Below are 17,296 nucleotides of genomic sequence, written 5' to 3' on the forward strand. Positions count from 1 at the left end.
TTTGGGTTCTCCTGTCAAGGCAAGTTGTCCTCCAGCTTCCCCTGAAAATGTCATTCTAGTCTTGAAGCTATTTTTATTTTTATTTATTTAAAAAAATATTTATTTTCTTTCAGATTTAGACTGTACATTCCTGTGCTCTTATATAATAGCTGGAAAAATTTGTTGTAACTTTGATAAGATAAACACAGCAGCTTTCAAGGTCCAAGTCTGGCAAATGGGAGAAAGACTTGTTCTTTTCTTTCTGGATGCAAAGCCTTCTACTTATATAAAATCAGTTATTGGCCAGTGGAGCTGGCCACATCTGGAACTGCTCTTGAACTGGGAGTAGACAATGCAGTAGTTATTCTATAGTTATTCCTCTCTTCCTTTGCTCTCTTAAAATGAGATTAGAGATAGGATGGCACTCACTCTTTGCCAAAATAAAAGTATAATTCAGGAAAGCAAACCTGGCTGAGTTAACTTAGTTCTGTAATGGCCTCCTATCCACAGCATCTCATATGCCTTTACCTGACATAATCTTGCAGTCTCTGCAGGGATGGTGCACTTAAGGCTTAGTCTCACTCTCTCATGAGTGAATTTCTGTGTGCTTTTAGACATGTGAGAGCCTTAAGTCTTGGGCCTCTCAGTGTAAAAACTGACAGGGTGGGGTTTTTTTTCTTTTTTTGTTTTATGCTTGAATATGCTGTTTATCCTTCCTACAATAAAGATTTTCCACTTAAGGTCCAAGTAGCATGGTCTCTAACTGACTTGAAAAACCTAAAAGTGCAGGAACAACCAGTAGCAGGGGAAAAGCCTGATGTGAGAAGGAGCAGAAAGTTAGTGACCACATCACTGTTTTGCTGTTTTCACTCCACTGTCTAGCAATCACCCTGATCTATACATCCATAGGGGATGATATAGGAGTTACCCAATTTAACACAAAATCTGTAAGGCATGGACCAGAGAGTGTTTTCAAGCAAGCATCTGAAGTAGATATTTAGAACTGTGCAATTACTTTCCCTCAGGGCAGAAGCTATTCATATAATTAACTTGGCTAAGATGGACTATTACATGTGCCTTTCTCTTCAGAATAACAGGTCAGAGAATGTTTATTCCTTTCCTATACACATTGTAGGCTTGCCTACATCCTGGCCCTGGTCCCAGGTATTACTCATTTCCTTGGAGAGAAGGGGTATGTTATGCCTGAAAGATGATAGCCTGAATAAAGTTGGATCCCCTTGCTGGGGATCCTTGCACTGAATCTTGCAGCTGACTGTCCTGTATTAACCCAGCATTTGTCTTGAGAGGTCCTGGTGAGGTCATTAGTCTGGAAGGTCACTAAACACAGACTCTGAGGAGAATTGCTTTTCAGGCCAGGAAAGGAGACTGAATTGTACATTGAAGAGCTGAGCAGTGCAAGAAGAAGTTTGTATTAACCCTTACAGTATGGTTTGTTACTGTATTGTAAGATTGAAATTTTTGATGCTGCCTGCACTGAATTTTTTTTCCCATCCAGTCTGACTGATTCAAGAAGAAAATGTGAATTCTGACCTTTGCTAAACAGCCACATATGTACTTACTTACTCTGGAACTGCCTCTGTGCACAGACATACTCACCTGTTCAGATGACTAAAGGAAGGTGAGGGTTCTTCCATGTCCCTTAGTGTAGCAAGTAAAGGACATCTTTACATAATTTGCCGGATACCATCTCTCAAGGCTGTCTCTTTGACTTCTCAGCTGACATGTAATGGGAAGGTTTAGGGCAGAAAGAAGGACAGTACAAACAACTTGTTTTCTCTGCACAAGCTGAGAGCAGTACAGAGGGAATTTTATTGTTTTAAGTGTCAAAGGAAGCAGGAAGAAGTATCAACATGAGGGCCATGGGAAGTGCAGTAAAAACTAAATCTAAATAAAAATTCTGTGTTGGCTACATAAGAAACAGAACCACACTGATTAATTACAAAAAGACACACATGATACTGTTCTTAAAGAAAGAAACTTTCCATTTCTTAGTTCTGAGCTGTACCAGTGATAAAGATGTAAATGGTTTTGGAGCACCCTATCAGTGCTGGAGTAGAATACTGATGTGCATGGAAGGGGACTGCTCTGGTCCCACTAGCACCATCTCAACCCTGACCTGGAGGGAAACTCTGCTCTGCAGAGATCATGGGGAATTCAGTAGCCTTCTGGGCCTAAACAGAGTTGCTCTTGAGCAGAAAGGGCCAGGGCACCACTGAAGGAGAGTGGTTGTGACACAAGTAAACACCTGCTCAGAAGACACACAAAAATATTAAATTCCCTAAGGAGTTCAGCTTGGTTGTAGAGGGGTCATCTCCAACTTGCTCTGGGAGAGCAAACATCAAGCCAGGATAGCACTTGCTTTATTAAGTAAAATTATAAATCCATAATGCAGGTCTAAATGTTGTCAAGACAACAGTGCAAGGCCACTGGAATGTGTGGTGTTATTTCAGCTTCACTTGCACACACAGTACACCTGGAACACCCTCTGCCCCTTCCTACTGTTCAAGCATCAGGACCACTTGAAACACTTAACTCAGAAGAAGCAGGTAGCTAAAGCAACCACCCAAAGTGATTAGCCAGAGCCACTGGAGCAAGGTCAAGCCAATCTAATCCAGACTCTTGCCCTTTGGCAAACAGAAGCTTCATTATGGTTTCTTAAACTCTGAATTTTTAAGGACAGTCATGTTCCAGTCTATACAACACCACACATGAGCCTACCTTAGGGGGCAGGCACCTGATTAAGGCTTTCACCTGAAATACTTAAAATTCATCATGTTAAGCAGATTTGAAAACAGCAATACAGCTACTACGTGAACACATGTACAATTCTGGAGTCATTTATTCTGATAGAAACTATGTTCTGACCCATACCCTGGCCCACAGGTAAAATAGTAACTGAAAAAAAAGCACTCCACTCCCACCTAAAACACTTGCTAACACACCTGACATTCCTAATGACTCCTTTAGCTTCTACCAGTTAAAAAAAAAAAGGCTAGTGTGACACCCAATCCCACTCTTTAATATACAAAGTTTGTATCAGAGTGATGCTGTAGCACAAAGTTTTGCTCACTAATGAATCTGCCCATTAAAAAATTGCAGTTGGCCAGGTATCAAGGGACTTGTCTACATAAAAGTATAAAGAGGGGCTCTTATTTCATTCACAGGACTTGTACTGCAGAACAGACATCAGGTGGGACCCACTGAATACTGAAATTTACATCACAGAGCTACACAAGTGACCCTATTAATATTTAACTTCTAAAAATTAATAGGACTCCTTGAGATCCATCTTCCTTGTTCTGCAGGCACTAAAGGAATATGAGTTACATTGCCATTCCTCCTCTAAAGCCTGCAGAAGTGAAAAAGACTCTCATCGCCAGCTTTTTTTCCTTATGGTTAAAGGCAGACAGACCAGAAACCAGAGCAATTAGATGGGGGAGGAAAGAAGTTGAAGTGCTCAAGTTTGTCTTGCACTGTACCCTCTTATAGTTTTCTGTAAGATTTCTTGCAGGTTTCTTACAGCATAAAGCTAGATCTCATTAATCCTCTTTGTCATGGAAGAATGTGGTCTTGTTTGTTAGGAAGGAAACAATGTGTTGTGTTGAAGTGATTGATCCTGTTACAAAGATGGGGGGAGCAAGAGCAAAAAGGAAAGAACTCCATGGTCCTTTTCCAGTTTCTTGTAAGATCTGCTAAACTGGAGATACCGAAACAGTAAGGAGCAGGAATTCTACAACAGGAATTCTACAACACAGAGAAACACAGTAGAAGGCTTGAAATAGTAACCCTAGCAGAGTGCACTTGTCTCCTCCTGTGTCCACCTTGAGAAGTTAATCAATGTTTGATCAAGCAAAGAATTAAATACTTCCTAACATATGTAATTGTGCAATTAAATATTGAAAGAGGATGTTTTTGTCTAGCTGCAGCTGAGGATTAAGAGACCTTGAACTCTACCTGTCATTCATATCTTAAACATCCATTTCCTTTGGTTTTCTAAGCTACTGGCCTCAGTTACATCCTGCAGGAAAGCACTTAATTACAAAGTCAAACAAAGCATTTTGTTTTAAGCTATTCTGCCTTGGTGATCTAATACTGCTGAACACCCCTGTTGCCCTGCTCTCAAGAAAGCATCATTAACTTGCAGCTGACCCCTCATTTGTCTCATCTGCTGTAAAGTCTTCCTCCCACCCCCACATTTCCCCTTTCCATCTAAAAAAGCTCAAGTCTCTCCAGTTATTCAATGTTCTCTATATTAAGCTACTAATTACTCTCAAAAGCTCTCCAGTTACTCTGAAATAACTAACCAATCAACAAAGTTATGATGAAGATGCATTCTAGGCATCTTATTATAATTTTTTAAAATTCTGGATTTCATCCACTTTATTAAAACCTGGCAGCCAGTTTTCCCTTGCTGACTGCTGCTTATATTTATCATATGATTCACAGTGGCATCTGAACTTTTAGTCCGCTGCATAGCAAACATTATGCAAAGGCAGTTTGTGGCTTCTGAGTGGCCCATATTATTTACAGGTAACTGTGGTGCCTTTACAGCTAACATTATCGTTAGCATCCAGACATTAAATATGTTAATTTACAGCCACACAAAAATGACCAGAGGACGCATTCAAATAGGTGCTTGGCTCACTGCTGCTGTTAACGTCAATTGTTGCATGTAGCTGGAATATAAAGGAGTAGACAGGTGTTGTACTGCACTGTGGAAACTGGCATCCTCTTCTGGATTAACCTTGTCTTGGCTCAGCAGCAAGTTCTGACACCTTCTTACAGATTTTCCTCCTGGCAGAAAACAGACTACAAAGAGAGTTTGGAAGGACCGACTGCAGTGGTATGGATACACCTTGCAAGTTACATCACAGCTAAGGATGTACAATTAGGGACCTGTAAAGCGTGAGTTAAATAGCTTGTGGGTGGTGCTTCGAGGATTAACTGCTTTAACTAGGCAGAAGAGCTGATTTGTTTGGGGTTAAGAACCCATTCTCTGCCACCAAAATAGCTCTGCTTATTATGAGGATGTGGCACAAGAATACTGCAACAAAGAAACTAGTAGAGCTAAGCTCCATCATGTTTCTAACAAAGAAAGGAAAGAATAAGCCCAGTTCTAACAAAATTAAATATGTGGTATTTCAGAAAGTTTAGCTCCTTATCAGTGCTGTGATAAAACAAGACTTTTTCTCTCCAGGGTACTCCCACTTTCAATCTCAGTTTTTGCGTCCCCTAGATCCATGCATCCGAATCACTTTAAGACCATGCTGTTCTGACTTCTGGAGATCCCACTGTTCTCATGTCCTAGGCCTCAAACAGATAGGTCTGACAACACTCCAGATTTCTGACAAGCATTACACTGCTTAATCAGCAGTACAACACTCCCCCAAAAGAAGCATAGGAAGTCAAGGCCACAAGTGGCAGAAAGGCCCAGCCCAGCCCTTAGGGGAAGGTTAGTGTAAGCAGTGCTCTTATATACTGCAGCTCTCCAAAGAGGCAGAACACAACCACAGCTCTGGCACTGGGGTGGGGAACTGCTTTCAGGAGGCTCCAGAGTGAGCTGTCACGAAAGCAGCTGCAATTTCCTCCAGCAGAGCTTCTCACAAACAGGTGTATGTAACTCTGGCACTAACACTACAGGGAGGAAGGAGCAAGAGCCTTGTGGAAAGGAAAAAATGCTTGTAAATCCTGTTCACATTATTACATTCTTCTTTAAGTATTTACTCTTAAAACTCGTACCTCAGTGACTGAAATGCCTGCCACAAGCTTTCTGAGTAGCAGCCACTAGAAGTTGATAGCGAAAAAGCTGATGAAGAGATGATGTGAAGTTCAGGTTTTCCACCAGCCCCCTCCTGCCCCATCTCCACTGCTGGAATAATTGAGGTCTCTGTGCCTGTTTTCATGTAGCAGTGGTATAGGCATATCCTGATCCACTCAACCACCAATGGATCTACAGCAACAGGTCACCAGCATTCCACTGTCTACCCCCTCAGAGACAATGAAATGCTTTGAAATAGGCAGGACTAAACATACAAAATGTGTTTTTTCTGGATGAGAAGACTTTGTATGGTCAATAAATCAGGCTGAGCAAATCCAGACCTATCTCTCACAAGAGAGATGATGATAAACAAAGTGTTCATAATGACAAAACCAGGAGTTTTTGTACAAGATTCAGGGGCCATCCCATTCCAGCATCACTTCTCCCACAGCCCTGCAGGCCTTGCAGGGGTTGAGGACTTCTGTGCAGACAGGAAAGAAGTACTGTTGACAAGAATGCTTCACCTACTTGCTGTCAAGGCAAAGATAACAAGTCCACTGACCCCACTCACTTAATATTCTTCCTGAAGCAAACTCCCACTAATGTACAGATTTTTAGATTTTTTTCTTTTTTTTTTTCTTTTTTTAAAAATACTTAAGTGAATTAAGATGGTCACCTCTCCCAGAAACAGGCAGGCGAATCCTCTGGGACCCATGGGATCCAGCTCTGGGACTGGCCCACTAGTAAGTACCTGGGAAAATCAGCACTCTTTTGCTCCCACTCCCCTGTCTCATTTGTCAGAATCACTGCAGGTGGATCCAGGTCCCAACTGTGGCCAGCAAAAAGTCCGTGGAGCCAGGTACACAAGGCACAGCTCTCTTCACACCCGGATCTGGTACCCATTGAGGTCTGGCATGGCTTTGGAATCGGCAGGTTTCTTCTCACCAGATGGCCTGTGAGCAAAGAGGGCAACAACTCTTCAGAAACTGTTTTCAGTCAGGTGATGCCCCACATAGAGATGGCAGCACAGGAAAAGGTATATAGAGCTTCAGACTGATCCTGCACTAGTGAGGACAGGACTATTCTGCAGCCTCCAGTAATTCTTGCAGTGATCTCAACAGAACAGAATGCAAGTTAGGAAGTAGGAGGTCCACTTGCTACCCCAGGTTATTATCAGGACAACTGTCTTGCTGACAGCAGAATAATTTTTGGAATCTCTTTGAGGCACAGGTCTGTGAGACATCAGAGCTCAGGCCCATACATAAGGTTATAAGACTGCTACCAACATCACTCTCTGAGCTGCCTTCCTCCTCCCTGCCAAAACAAGCAAGCAAATAAACCCACCTCTCCCCTCAACTCCCTAAACAATGATGTGGTACTGACTGGGGAAGAATGCTACTGCAGGTCAGAGAAATATCCACTGTTCTAAAGAAACCCAGTAGGACATCAGAAGGATCCAAAACCAAACAGCAAGGTGGAGTCTGAGTAAAACAGATGTTCTAGATAGGTCTCTTGCCCAGCAGCCCCACTCACCGTCGGTCCCCACGGCTGTTTCGTCGATGGGGGCTGGCCTGACCTCTTTGTGGGGAGGAGACATCTTTCTTTCTGTCCTTGGTGGGAGATGGTGGTCCAGTTCCTTTCCCAATCTGCCAGAAAAATAAAATTAAGAGCTACATGAGCAGAAAACCAATATGAGTAATAGCAAAACCCACAAAAACTAACAATGATTTATTATATGGGAAAAAACACCAAAAAGGCAAGGCAAGTGCATCAAATATGCAAAAGTCAGAAAAAACAAGTTACAGTGACAGGTATGGCTCCAAGGACTGTATACAGTCCAACCTAATCACAACTGCAGCATTGCATGAGCATCCATTAGCCTGTATACAGTGGGGTGGCATTCAGTAAGAAAGAGGCCCCAGCCTCCAATTCACTTTCTACTCCACACATATAAGAGTTTCCTGTCACTTCATTCCCTCAGTACACCAGCAGCCAGGCAAGACAGTGGGTGTGGCAGTGCGTTACTCCATCCTTGCTGCTTACCTTCAGCCTCATATCACGGGCATGTCTCTCCAGCTCTTTGCGAAAGTCTTCGCGGGTTAGCTTTTCAAGATCCAGGATGGAGCGCTTCCACTCAATCTGCTCCACACTGTGTGGGTCATGGGACACACAGTGGCCCAGCTTCACCTTTTTCAGAGTGTGCCAGCAGCGGCGATACGCCTCCTCAAAGTCAAAGATGAGTTCGCTCAGTGTGCGGAAGACAGGTGCTTTGTACATAAGTTCCTCACGTCGGCTGATGCCCAGTGCCCCATAGCGGCCGCCAAAGTTCACCCCCAGCACGATGTGTCGGAAGTAGTTCCCTGAGAAGTGGGTTTTGAAGCTGATGGGAAAACGGTCCAGTGTGGTCATGTTGTTGGTGAGGTAACTGACAGCAGCCACTATTCAGGAAATAACTGGTGATAATAGTTTCCTGACAAGACACCTCCTACCTGCTCCAGACCCTCCTAGCCTGTTTAGCAGACTCCCCATTGATTCAGGCATCACAGACAGGATTTGTTCTCCAGGTCAAGAGACCAGCTCATTGCAGGGTGCCCTACTTTCATCTAGGTTATGGGGAAAACAGATTTGGCCTCTTCAAGGAGACAGTCAACAAAGACAAGTTAATTTTGATACAGTTCTGTGATGCAGAAGTTGCAATGCTAGCACCATAAGTATACTGTATTCCATAGCTCCCAAACTGTTAACACTGCAGCATTATTCCTCGGTTTGTTTTAATCTGTTTCCCTAGCTATTGTTTCATAGACCTTCAGGATAAAAACCTCACCAACCTCCACTTTTGAATCATTCATGCATTATTTCTGCCCCTCCAGGTGCATGAAGAACCTATAGCCCAAGTATCACAAACTAAACCTGGAAGATAGCTAGGAAAGATGTGTATGTAAAGATAACACACTTCTAGAACTAATAAAGGTATTGGCGAAGCTAGTAAATGACATACACTGTAATTAGAAGTTGGGGAGGATCTGTAAGTTATTTTAATGCAGAACACATGCAGGTAGTAAGGGAACAATGCTATCCACAAAGGATTTCCTGATCTAACTCTAGTGTTTTTGCTTCTCTTTAGATGTTCTTTTATCTTTTACCATCTCATATGGTTGACCAGAGCAGCACCACGCTTCTTGGTGAAGGGGAAGCAACTCTAAAGGACTAGTTCTGATACTTTAGAGAATTGCTTGGATTTGGATTTCATTGGTGGGGTTTTGTGGGAGAACTGGGGAGAAAAAAAGAGGAATGTGGGGCTTGGTTCCAATATTATCACCACCCTCAAAGCATCACAAGCAAGAGAGCAGAGCAAAAAACACAAGGATAGGCAGACATGCACAACTCCAAGAGGAAAGGATACATTCCCAGGATCACAGCTTCCAGGCATTTTATTGGCAGGGCCTCTTTGGTCATTTCTTTGGCCAGATCCATCAGCCTGCAGAGTGGGACAAGGGAAAGATGAGGACAGTTACGTGGCTTTTGCTATGCAATGTGGCCAGTTCAGCCCTTTTGCACTATATTTGTAAGGTAGGTTTCCAGGAGAGAGGGTGGCCCGCAGAGGATAGGGAACAGAACAAAGTATCTTCTTTAAGAAGATATTAAATCCAAAGCAGGTGTCTGCCACATGCTGTTGTTGCATGCAAGGAATTCACTTCAGTGGGTTGCAGCAAAACTGCTTACTGGCCAACCTGGGTTCTCAGGGAGACCACAGCACCAATGTGTCCACAAGTAAAACCCTCAAAGGACCAAGAGCCAGCAGTGTTTGCCACACAAGGCTCAAGACAATAAAACCGCCTTCTCTGGTATTAACCCTAGTCTCTGTTCAGTGAGTACCATGGAGGAGACATGGGACCAATTACAAAACAAGGCATTTAGACTCACATAAGCCTGTTGACTAGACCAATAGTAAGAAGCCAGTCTTGGGAGATTCTTGATACGCTCTTCGAGAGAGTCAATGAACATCAGGTGCTTATTGCAAGGAACTTCTGGGGCACAGCAGTTCCCAAAATCTGCAATGAGGAGACTGCCCTTTCTTGTTCCAAGTGTGAGTCACCAAAAGCTTAGTGAGCCTAGATTCTGCAGAGGCACTCATAGGAGCTATGAAGTCAGACCTATAAAGATGCTTGGCTTTCACAAAGCTTTTGTAGACCAGGACCTAATTACAGAATCCCTCAGAAGTTCCTATAGTTACATTCCAATTAGAAGCAGGCAGACTATGCAGAGTTTTGCAATATGTCATCTTTGGTTTATTGGATTTACTGATCCATGACAAAAAGCCCCTACTCTCTTTCTTGAGAAAGACCAGACACAGCTCTGCCCAGCTATGCCCCAGGCAACAGACAATGAAGATACCCAAAGCGTGATGCAGCTGCAGTACCAAAGCCCTGAGTGCCACTAGACCTTGGGCAGGGGATGGAGAAAAAGCCATGTGTACAGCAGGACTCTAACAACAAAGAAAGGATTAAATGCTGTAGAGGCTGCCAGCACTTACCCAGTCAGAGGTCTGCTCTTCTTAATCTCAAAGAATTGTGTCCCAGTGTGATTGTACCTGGAAGCAAGAAGTTAAGGGCTTGGCAGCTTGGAAAGTAGAGTTTGAAGAAAACTTGTGTGAAGGACTTTCATGTTATTTACTATTCTCACAGCAAAGTCATGATTCCACAAATGCAGCAGCAGCACAAGAAAATCCCTACCACCCTTTCTGCATTTCTTCCATTTATAATTCCTCCTTACTTCCACTGTATTTCCTTGTCAATTCTTCTCTTCCTCATACCTGCACACAGGTTTCCACTCCAATTCCCAAAGGTTCATGCTAACAGCACATGCTCTGCCCAGCTTTCCAGTTATCAAGGCAGAATAGTTTGATAAATCTCTTCCTGCTCCAGTCTGCACATAATACATGGAGCAATGAAACATTCATGGTACCTTATTCTAAGATTGACTAAGATCCAATCCAGAGCACAACCACCCTGGATGCCAAAAGGTGAGCCTTCTTACCTTGAATTAGGGCTGATCCAGAGCTAGATCTGTATCTGATCAGTGAGATTAGACTGAGTTTGCATGGCATATTGCTCTCCAGCACAACAGGAATGGAGAAATCTCTTTCCCAGAACACAGCCGCACAGGCAGCTCTGCATATAAAGGGGCAGCGTACCACAGAGACACAAAAGCAAGGTGGCTGAGTGTTGTTTAGATGGAGTGATTGAGTAGGCTGACCTGAGGTTTGCCCATCACCACAAGTCACCCACACCTTAACAGAAGTGATGCAGTTTGTAGTACATCTGACACCTGGCTGTCAGGATCTCAGCTGTGTGTGTTTTTTAATGAAATACCACTGCAAAGCCATTGACCTAGAAGAGTGGATAGTGGGGAAAGGCCTTTGTTACATGCAGTGAACAGAACCAGAAGGTAACTTGGGCAAAAAAGGAAAAGAAACAGAGCAGCAAACATTATGCCAAGTCCAGCTTCGTGTTTTCAGGGAACAAGTGTCAGTTCTCCTCCAGCCACAACAGAAGAAGCTTTTCTGTTTGTCACAGAGAAAGTCCTCTTGCTGTTTCTTCCTGGCTTATCACACCAGTGAGTAAGGTACAGCAAAGGATACTGAAGCTCCCTGATGTAGCGCTGTACAGCTTCCAGGCGCTCAGGGATGGGGGTGGACGGCTGGAACACAGGCACACTTGGTATGGGAATCTGAAATGAGGAGCAGAACATAAATCACTACTTCCAAACCTCTCCAGCTTCTTGCTGAACTCAGTGGCACATAGCTATAAAGGAGTATGTTCCTCCAAAACCAGACCCCTTTTGCCCAAAGTAACCACACCAGAAACATTCCTCTATTTCCACAATGGAAATTGGGAAAGGATTCAGAATGAGGCATCGCCACAGAGCTGCAAGAGAAACTACATGAAAAGGTCGTGCATTTATGCAATGCTACATTGGACAAAATAGATAGAATTAACTGACAAGGCAAGATACAGGACAGGAAAGCTATCATCTGAGGGAGCATGACCCCATTTGAGTATTGAAACTGAAAGGCACAAAACAAAAATAAAAGAAAGAGGCAAAAACGGACAATGAGTTTCCCAATATCACCAGAGGTTGGAATAGTCCTGCAAGCAAGGGTAGTAAAGTCCTTCACTGCTTCCTGGTATTTCAGATGAGTTGGCACTGGCTGGGACACAGGCTTGACAGCATGACTCCCTGCTGTGCAGGGTCTGGTGTTTTGAATTACATGGTCAGAGAATGACTTCTGGATGTTCACCTTTCAGACTGCTGTCCCATTCTGAGGCCTCAGCCTTATGGGTCCAGTCAGATTTTCCTCACCATTTTCACCATTTGCTCCACAGGGGATGAGTGTAGTCTTGTCAGCAGCTGAGAAAATGTGTCTAAGTGAAAAGAAGGGACCTGTCCACAGGACAAATAAAAAGAAGACACAAGTCTGGGACAACGGATAGGCTTGGAGAAACATCCCAATATTTTCTCTCTGAAGGACAGCTCATGCCTTGCACACACCTTGCTAATATCAGACTGCATCTTTTCTCAGCTGTTCAGCTTTTAACATTTCAGTTCCTCCTCAGACTTCCCCCAGAGCTGGCCTATCCACAGCTATGAAAGAGTGAGTCAGAGCCAGTTCTTCCTTTGAGCCTTCCACGCTGCTGTGGACAACTGCCTCTGCTGGACATGGTTTTGTAGCCAGTGGTACTTCTTAATGAGCCCTTTACAGGTATTTTTATGGCCACTCTTTTTCATATACCTCCTTCTTCTGTCCTGTGTTGGTACAAGTGACTGGTGAACCAGATCAGGCACCTGGAGCAGCTGAAAGCTGAGCCAGCAAGCATGGGTAGTTTTCAGCCAGATCAGTTCCCTGTCCTGGCTTGCCACACGGTTGCACTCCGCTTGTGCTCCTCCACAGTACAAGGACCAGAGACCACTTAACCTTGAGATGCTGGTGCTGGTTCCCCCAACAAGCAGAGACAGCAGGTGCCTCATTCACAGGGGGCAGTACAGGCACAGTGGCAGCAGATGTGAGACTGGGTTTGTTCAGCTGCAGCTAGATCAGGGAAGGCTCCAGAGAGTGGCACAGGAATGGAGCCATCTCTGGAAATGCATGAGCTGAGTCAGTTTGGATGCTGTGAGGTGACACACTGACTCACAGGAAATAATTTCCAGGCAGAAACAAGGAAAGAGGTAACAATCAGGGCAGGCTATTTAACTTTGTTTCATTTCTTCAGCATGGAGACTTTCATGCTTTTGAGGAGACAGACAGATTAAGTGCATGTTGACAGCACAGATTAATGATTCTGGGTAGTTCCTCCTCCCTTTACTGGTACAGACCCCCAGATCTCCTTTTCCTCAAAGGACTGTGTAACACTGAGTCAGTGCAATGGCAATCAGTTCAGCAGGGGACTAGTTAATGTGGAAGAGCCTCCTGCACCTCAAGTAATTAAACTGATGAAAGTACACTGTGCTCTCTCTCAGATCTGGGCCTGCAGCCCAGACTGGGCTACAGTTTCTTTTTGCATCAGGTCTATAGCATTTTAATAGGGCAATAGAAGCAGAAGGAGAGGAATAAGGTCTCCATCCCTCAATTCCACACTGACAGGATGAGAGATCCTTACACTTTTTTATTCCCCAGCATCATCCACTGCGCGTCTCAAAGGAGCTATAAATACTAGGTAGTTTTCACAGTCCTTTAGAAAGCAGAGAGGAATTTATTTATAACAGAAAAGATAGGAAATCAGATCTATTTTGTCTTCCCTTTAGCTACTCTGGAAGCTGGAGAGAAAGCAAGGAAGAGAGCCCAGATTTCCTAAAGTATATAACCTCTGCCAGGCTTAGCAGACCACATGAACACACCCTTGATCCTCCATCACTTGTGTGGAGTAGCTGCATCACCCCACTCCTAGATTCATGCACTCTGGCAGGCTGTCTATATGGATGGGATTGGGGATATATGCATTTTAGAAAGGGGATCCTGAGAAGAACCAAGATTTTCATATACTGAGTGGGCCATGCTGTATGAGAGGAGATGGAGCCAGGCACAGCCAAAGCTCCACCCTTATCAGTACCATAGAGGTGCTCTTCTGGCCGGCCTAGTCTAGCAACAGTTTCTTTTATGGTACTTATGTGTATCCAAGCACCTCCCTACTCTTCCTTCTGCAAATAACACAGGAGCAATATCAGCCTTGGTTGAGAGCCTAAATGAAAAAAAACAGATTATTTTTCCTGGCTCTCTCAGTCTGAATCCATTAGATGCAACTCTTCCTGTCTTTGCCATCATAACCATCTCATTTAAAACCCATAATTTCTTTATAAGCCAAGCACACACCACTTTGTACTTTTAGCATGGACCCATTTGATGGTTCCAGCAGCTTGAAGCAAGACAATACCCCACCCTGTTGCTGGAAAGAGAAGAACCTACAGGAGAGTGGCACTCTCAAGCCTGCTCACTTGATGCTCACTCATCCCAAGTTTACTGGAAGGAAATGGAGACTAGGGGAGCTCTCTGAGCTCTCAGACCTCAGTGAGAGATACAGCTCCTGAAGCTGATCTGTAAATATGTATCTAATCACAGTTTCCTCCAGTCATCATTTTAGTATTTTAGTTTATTGACAGCATTTTTGAGAGTTATTTCCCCCAACACCCAATGCTGGCTATGACCCATGGCCAAAATTTTGGAGTAGGCAAGTTGCTGTCCCATTCCCAACACCTAAAAAGGACTATTCACTCTGCAGTACATGGAGAGAACCTGGCTTTTCAAAGGATCTAGCCTTGCAGAGTACACTTACTGCCCTCATTCTCATCTGTCCCACCAGCCTTTCAAAGAAACTCGAGGGCAAGGAGACAAGTGGCAATAAGCAACCCTCAAAGAAAAGAATACATCTCTATAGGGGAGAAGGAGCTAAGAAAACAGAGCTCATCCATCTTTGTGGTTTCCTGAATTGCAGTATCCTCCCAGCTGTGTGCTGAGTGAGTTTGGGAATGGGATCTCAGATGGCAGAGTGCTGAATACAGTTTATAGATCTATTTCCCAGGGGTGCTACCAGATGCAAAAAAACCCTCAACAAACCAAAACCCGATAACCCCCAAAACAAAACAACCCTATTTTGCCTCTTAGTGCAAGAGCTCAGACCACTTGTGTTCCCTAACTGTAACCCTCTCGGATGAAGACTAAAAAGTAAGAACAGTGGAAGCTCTTCACATAAGACCAAAACAAGGGACTGAACACTCTATTACCCCCCGTCATTTACTGGGGTCTTGTCAGCTTTTTTCTTCCATTTCCCTCACCTTCATTGGCCAAATTAGTCCTTATGGTTCAGAAATTAGGTAGTGTGTGTTCTGACTGATCTGAAACGAAGGGAAAGTCTAATGGACTTAGAACAGGGACTGTAATCAGGACTCAGGATTTGTTCCAATTGCTGCCACAGATGCCTATGACTCTACTGCACAAAGGATGTTGCATCACATGGTTCTCCAGAATTCCTCATGGAAAGCAGTATGGATTGTCTGCACACCATATAATGGCATGTTCTTCCATACTTCAAATTGCCTTCTCAAGGAGGTAAGTCCTTGCTAAAAAAGTCTGAGAAGAAAAACTTCATCTTTTTGTATCTGAATTTCCTCTAGTAGAGTGATGGGAAGACTCTTACAACCCACCAGTGGAGTGACATACCAGATGTTTGCAGTATCTTTTGTTCACAGTATGACAATAAAAGGGAGAGATTTTTCTCCAGCTGAGATGAAATGCAGAGAGCAACAATCACAAGAATTCACATTCAAATGTTTCAGTACAGCACAAAGCTTAGTGGTTCCTCTTTTCGTAGAGTTCTGTGCAGCAAGGCCAGGAACGTGCTTGGAAATCACATCTGACCCTACGCCAGCAATAAGCTCTGCAAGCGTTTGCTAACTCTTCTTAAAAAGCTTAGCATCAAAAGTCTTTTTTGACAGACACAGTTGTGTTTCAGAATGCCTTTCGGTGTGGGAGACTGCACCCAAATCGAATTTCTTCAGGTTCAAAGGCTCACCTCCGCCTGTCTCAATTCCCCACCTCAAGTAATTGTACTCTTCTAAATTTAACTCCCCTCATCTTTTCATCATTTATCCAGTCTTTAGGCATTGGCCATTCCCCCCCTCCCCCCTCCAGGCTGCTCACACATTAGCTACCTGAAGTCCGTTTCCCAGCAAGGCCGCAGAAGAAGAGGGTGCTGCTGGCGCACCAGGCAGGGCAGAGCCCCGCAGACACCCCCTCTCACTCCGAGTTAGAGTGCGGCTTTGCTTCCAGCAAGAGCAGTCCCGGGGCCCGGTTTTTCGAGAGATCGTTCCCGAGCCGGGGAGACCGGCCTCCTAAGGGCACAGGCGGGCGCCTCCTCCCAGCGGGATGCCGCCGTCTCCCCCTTCCCTTCGTCCGCCCTGAGGAGCACGGTCCGCTGGGTCCCCGCGCCGCACCAGCCCCGGGGTGGTGGTGGTGGGGGGGTGTCTCACCTTGGGCAGGTCGGCGGCGCCCCGGATCCTCTGCGCCACCCGGTCCCCGTCGGGGTGGATCCTGCCCACATGCCGCCACATCCGCTCCCAGGTGGGCTCATCCACGGGCAGCCCGCCGCGGTTGACGAAGAAGGGGACGCCGCCGTCGCGAAGATCCTCCTCGCCCTCCTCCTCCTGCTGCTCCTCGTCCCGCGGTGCCGCCGCCTCGCCGGACGGGGGCTGCCTGGCCGCCGCGGCCCCGTCGCCCCCCGGCATCGGCATCGCCGCGCCCGCGCTCAGCGCCTGCCGCCCGCCGCCGGGCCGCCGGGGGCCGCGCCCCGCATGGCCGGCGCTCCGGGCACGGGGCGTCACCGCCCCCGCCTCGCCCCCGGAGATATCAGAGCGGAGGGCTCGCCGCTAGAAAGGGAGAAAAAAGCCGGACGGGGCGGTGCCGGGTGCCGCATCAGGCCGCCGCCGCGGCGGGGGAGGCGCGGGCGGCCCGAGCGCCCGCGGCAGTGACGGCGGGCACCGCGCGGGGCGGGCCTGCCGCCGGGGCGCCCCCGCCGCGCCGCCTCCCGGGCGCTCCGCGGGCCGGGCGGGCACGGCCGCCTCCCGGGCGGGGGCTGCATGCGGGGGAACAAAGCCCCGCGCTGGGCGGGGCGGGGCGGGGCCGGGCCGGGCGCAGCTCCCTCCGCCCGCTCCGCCCTGGGCCGGGTCTCGGCGAGCGCCCACCGCCCTACCGCAGCTGGGTGCCGCTGGCGGGGCGCGGCCGGGCGAGCGGCGGTGCCGCTGCCCGCGGGCGATAAGGCAGATACGGGTGATAAAGCAGGCGGCTGCGGCTGGGCGATAAGGGGGCGGGGCGGCAGGGTGGGAGCCGGCACTGGGGGGCTGGGGTGGGGCCATGAAGCAGCTGCTGAAGGGTCGCCGTGAGGGGCAGGGGCCGCCCGCCGGGGTCTGCGCTCGGGCTGCGGGGGCGGGAGGGACGGGAGGGACCGGGGTGGGCGGCTGGCCGGGCTCAGGGACGGCCCCACGGCGATA

The 17,296-nt window shown here is 46.4% G+C and overlaps 1 protein-coding gene across 1 annotated transcript; it reads right to left on the bottom strand.

Annotated features, from left to right (window-relative positions):
* Window positions 1-1,767: 1,767 nt before the first annotated feature.
* Window positions 1,768-16,800, bottom strand: VASH1 (vasohibin 1). The gene is made up of 7 exons (XM_033061499.1): window positions 16,280-16,800; window positions 11,400-11,488; window positions 10,293-10,349; window positions 9,162-9,236; window positions 7,802-8,183; window positions 7,292-7,404; window positions 1,768-6,711 (listed from the first exon to the last, which is right to left on the bottom strand). Exons 1-7 carry the CDS (start codon window positions 16,538-16,540, stop codon window positions 6,639-6,641), a joined length of 1,050 nt encoding a protein of 349 aa, XP_032917390.1. The 5' UTR covers window positions 16,541-16,800; the 3' UTR covers window positions 1,768-6,638.
* Window positions 16,801-17,296: the final 496 nt, after the last annotated feature.

The sequence above is a fragment of the Catharus ustulatus genome, chromosome 6, assembly GCF_009819885.2.
Source record: "Catharus ustulatus isolate bCatUst1 chromosome 6, bCatUst1.pri.v2, whole genome shotgun sequence".
Classification (NCBI taxonomy): domain Eukaryota; kingdom Metazoa; phylum Chordata; class Aves; order Passeriformes; family Turdidae; genus Catharus; species Catharus ustulatus.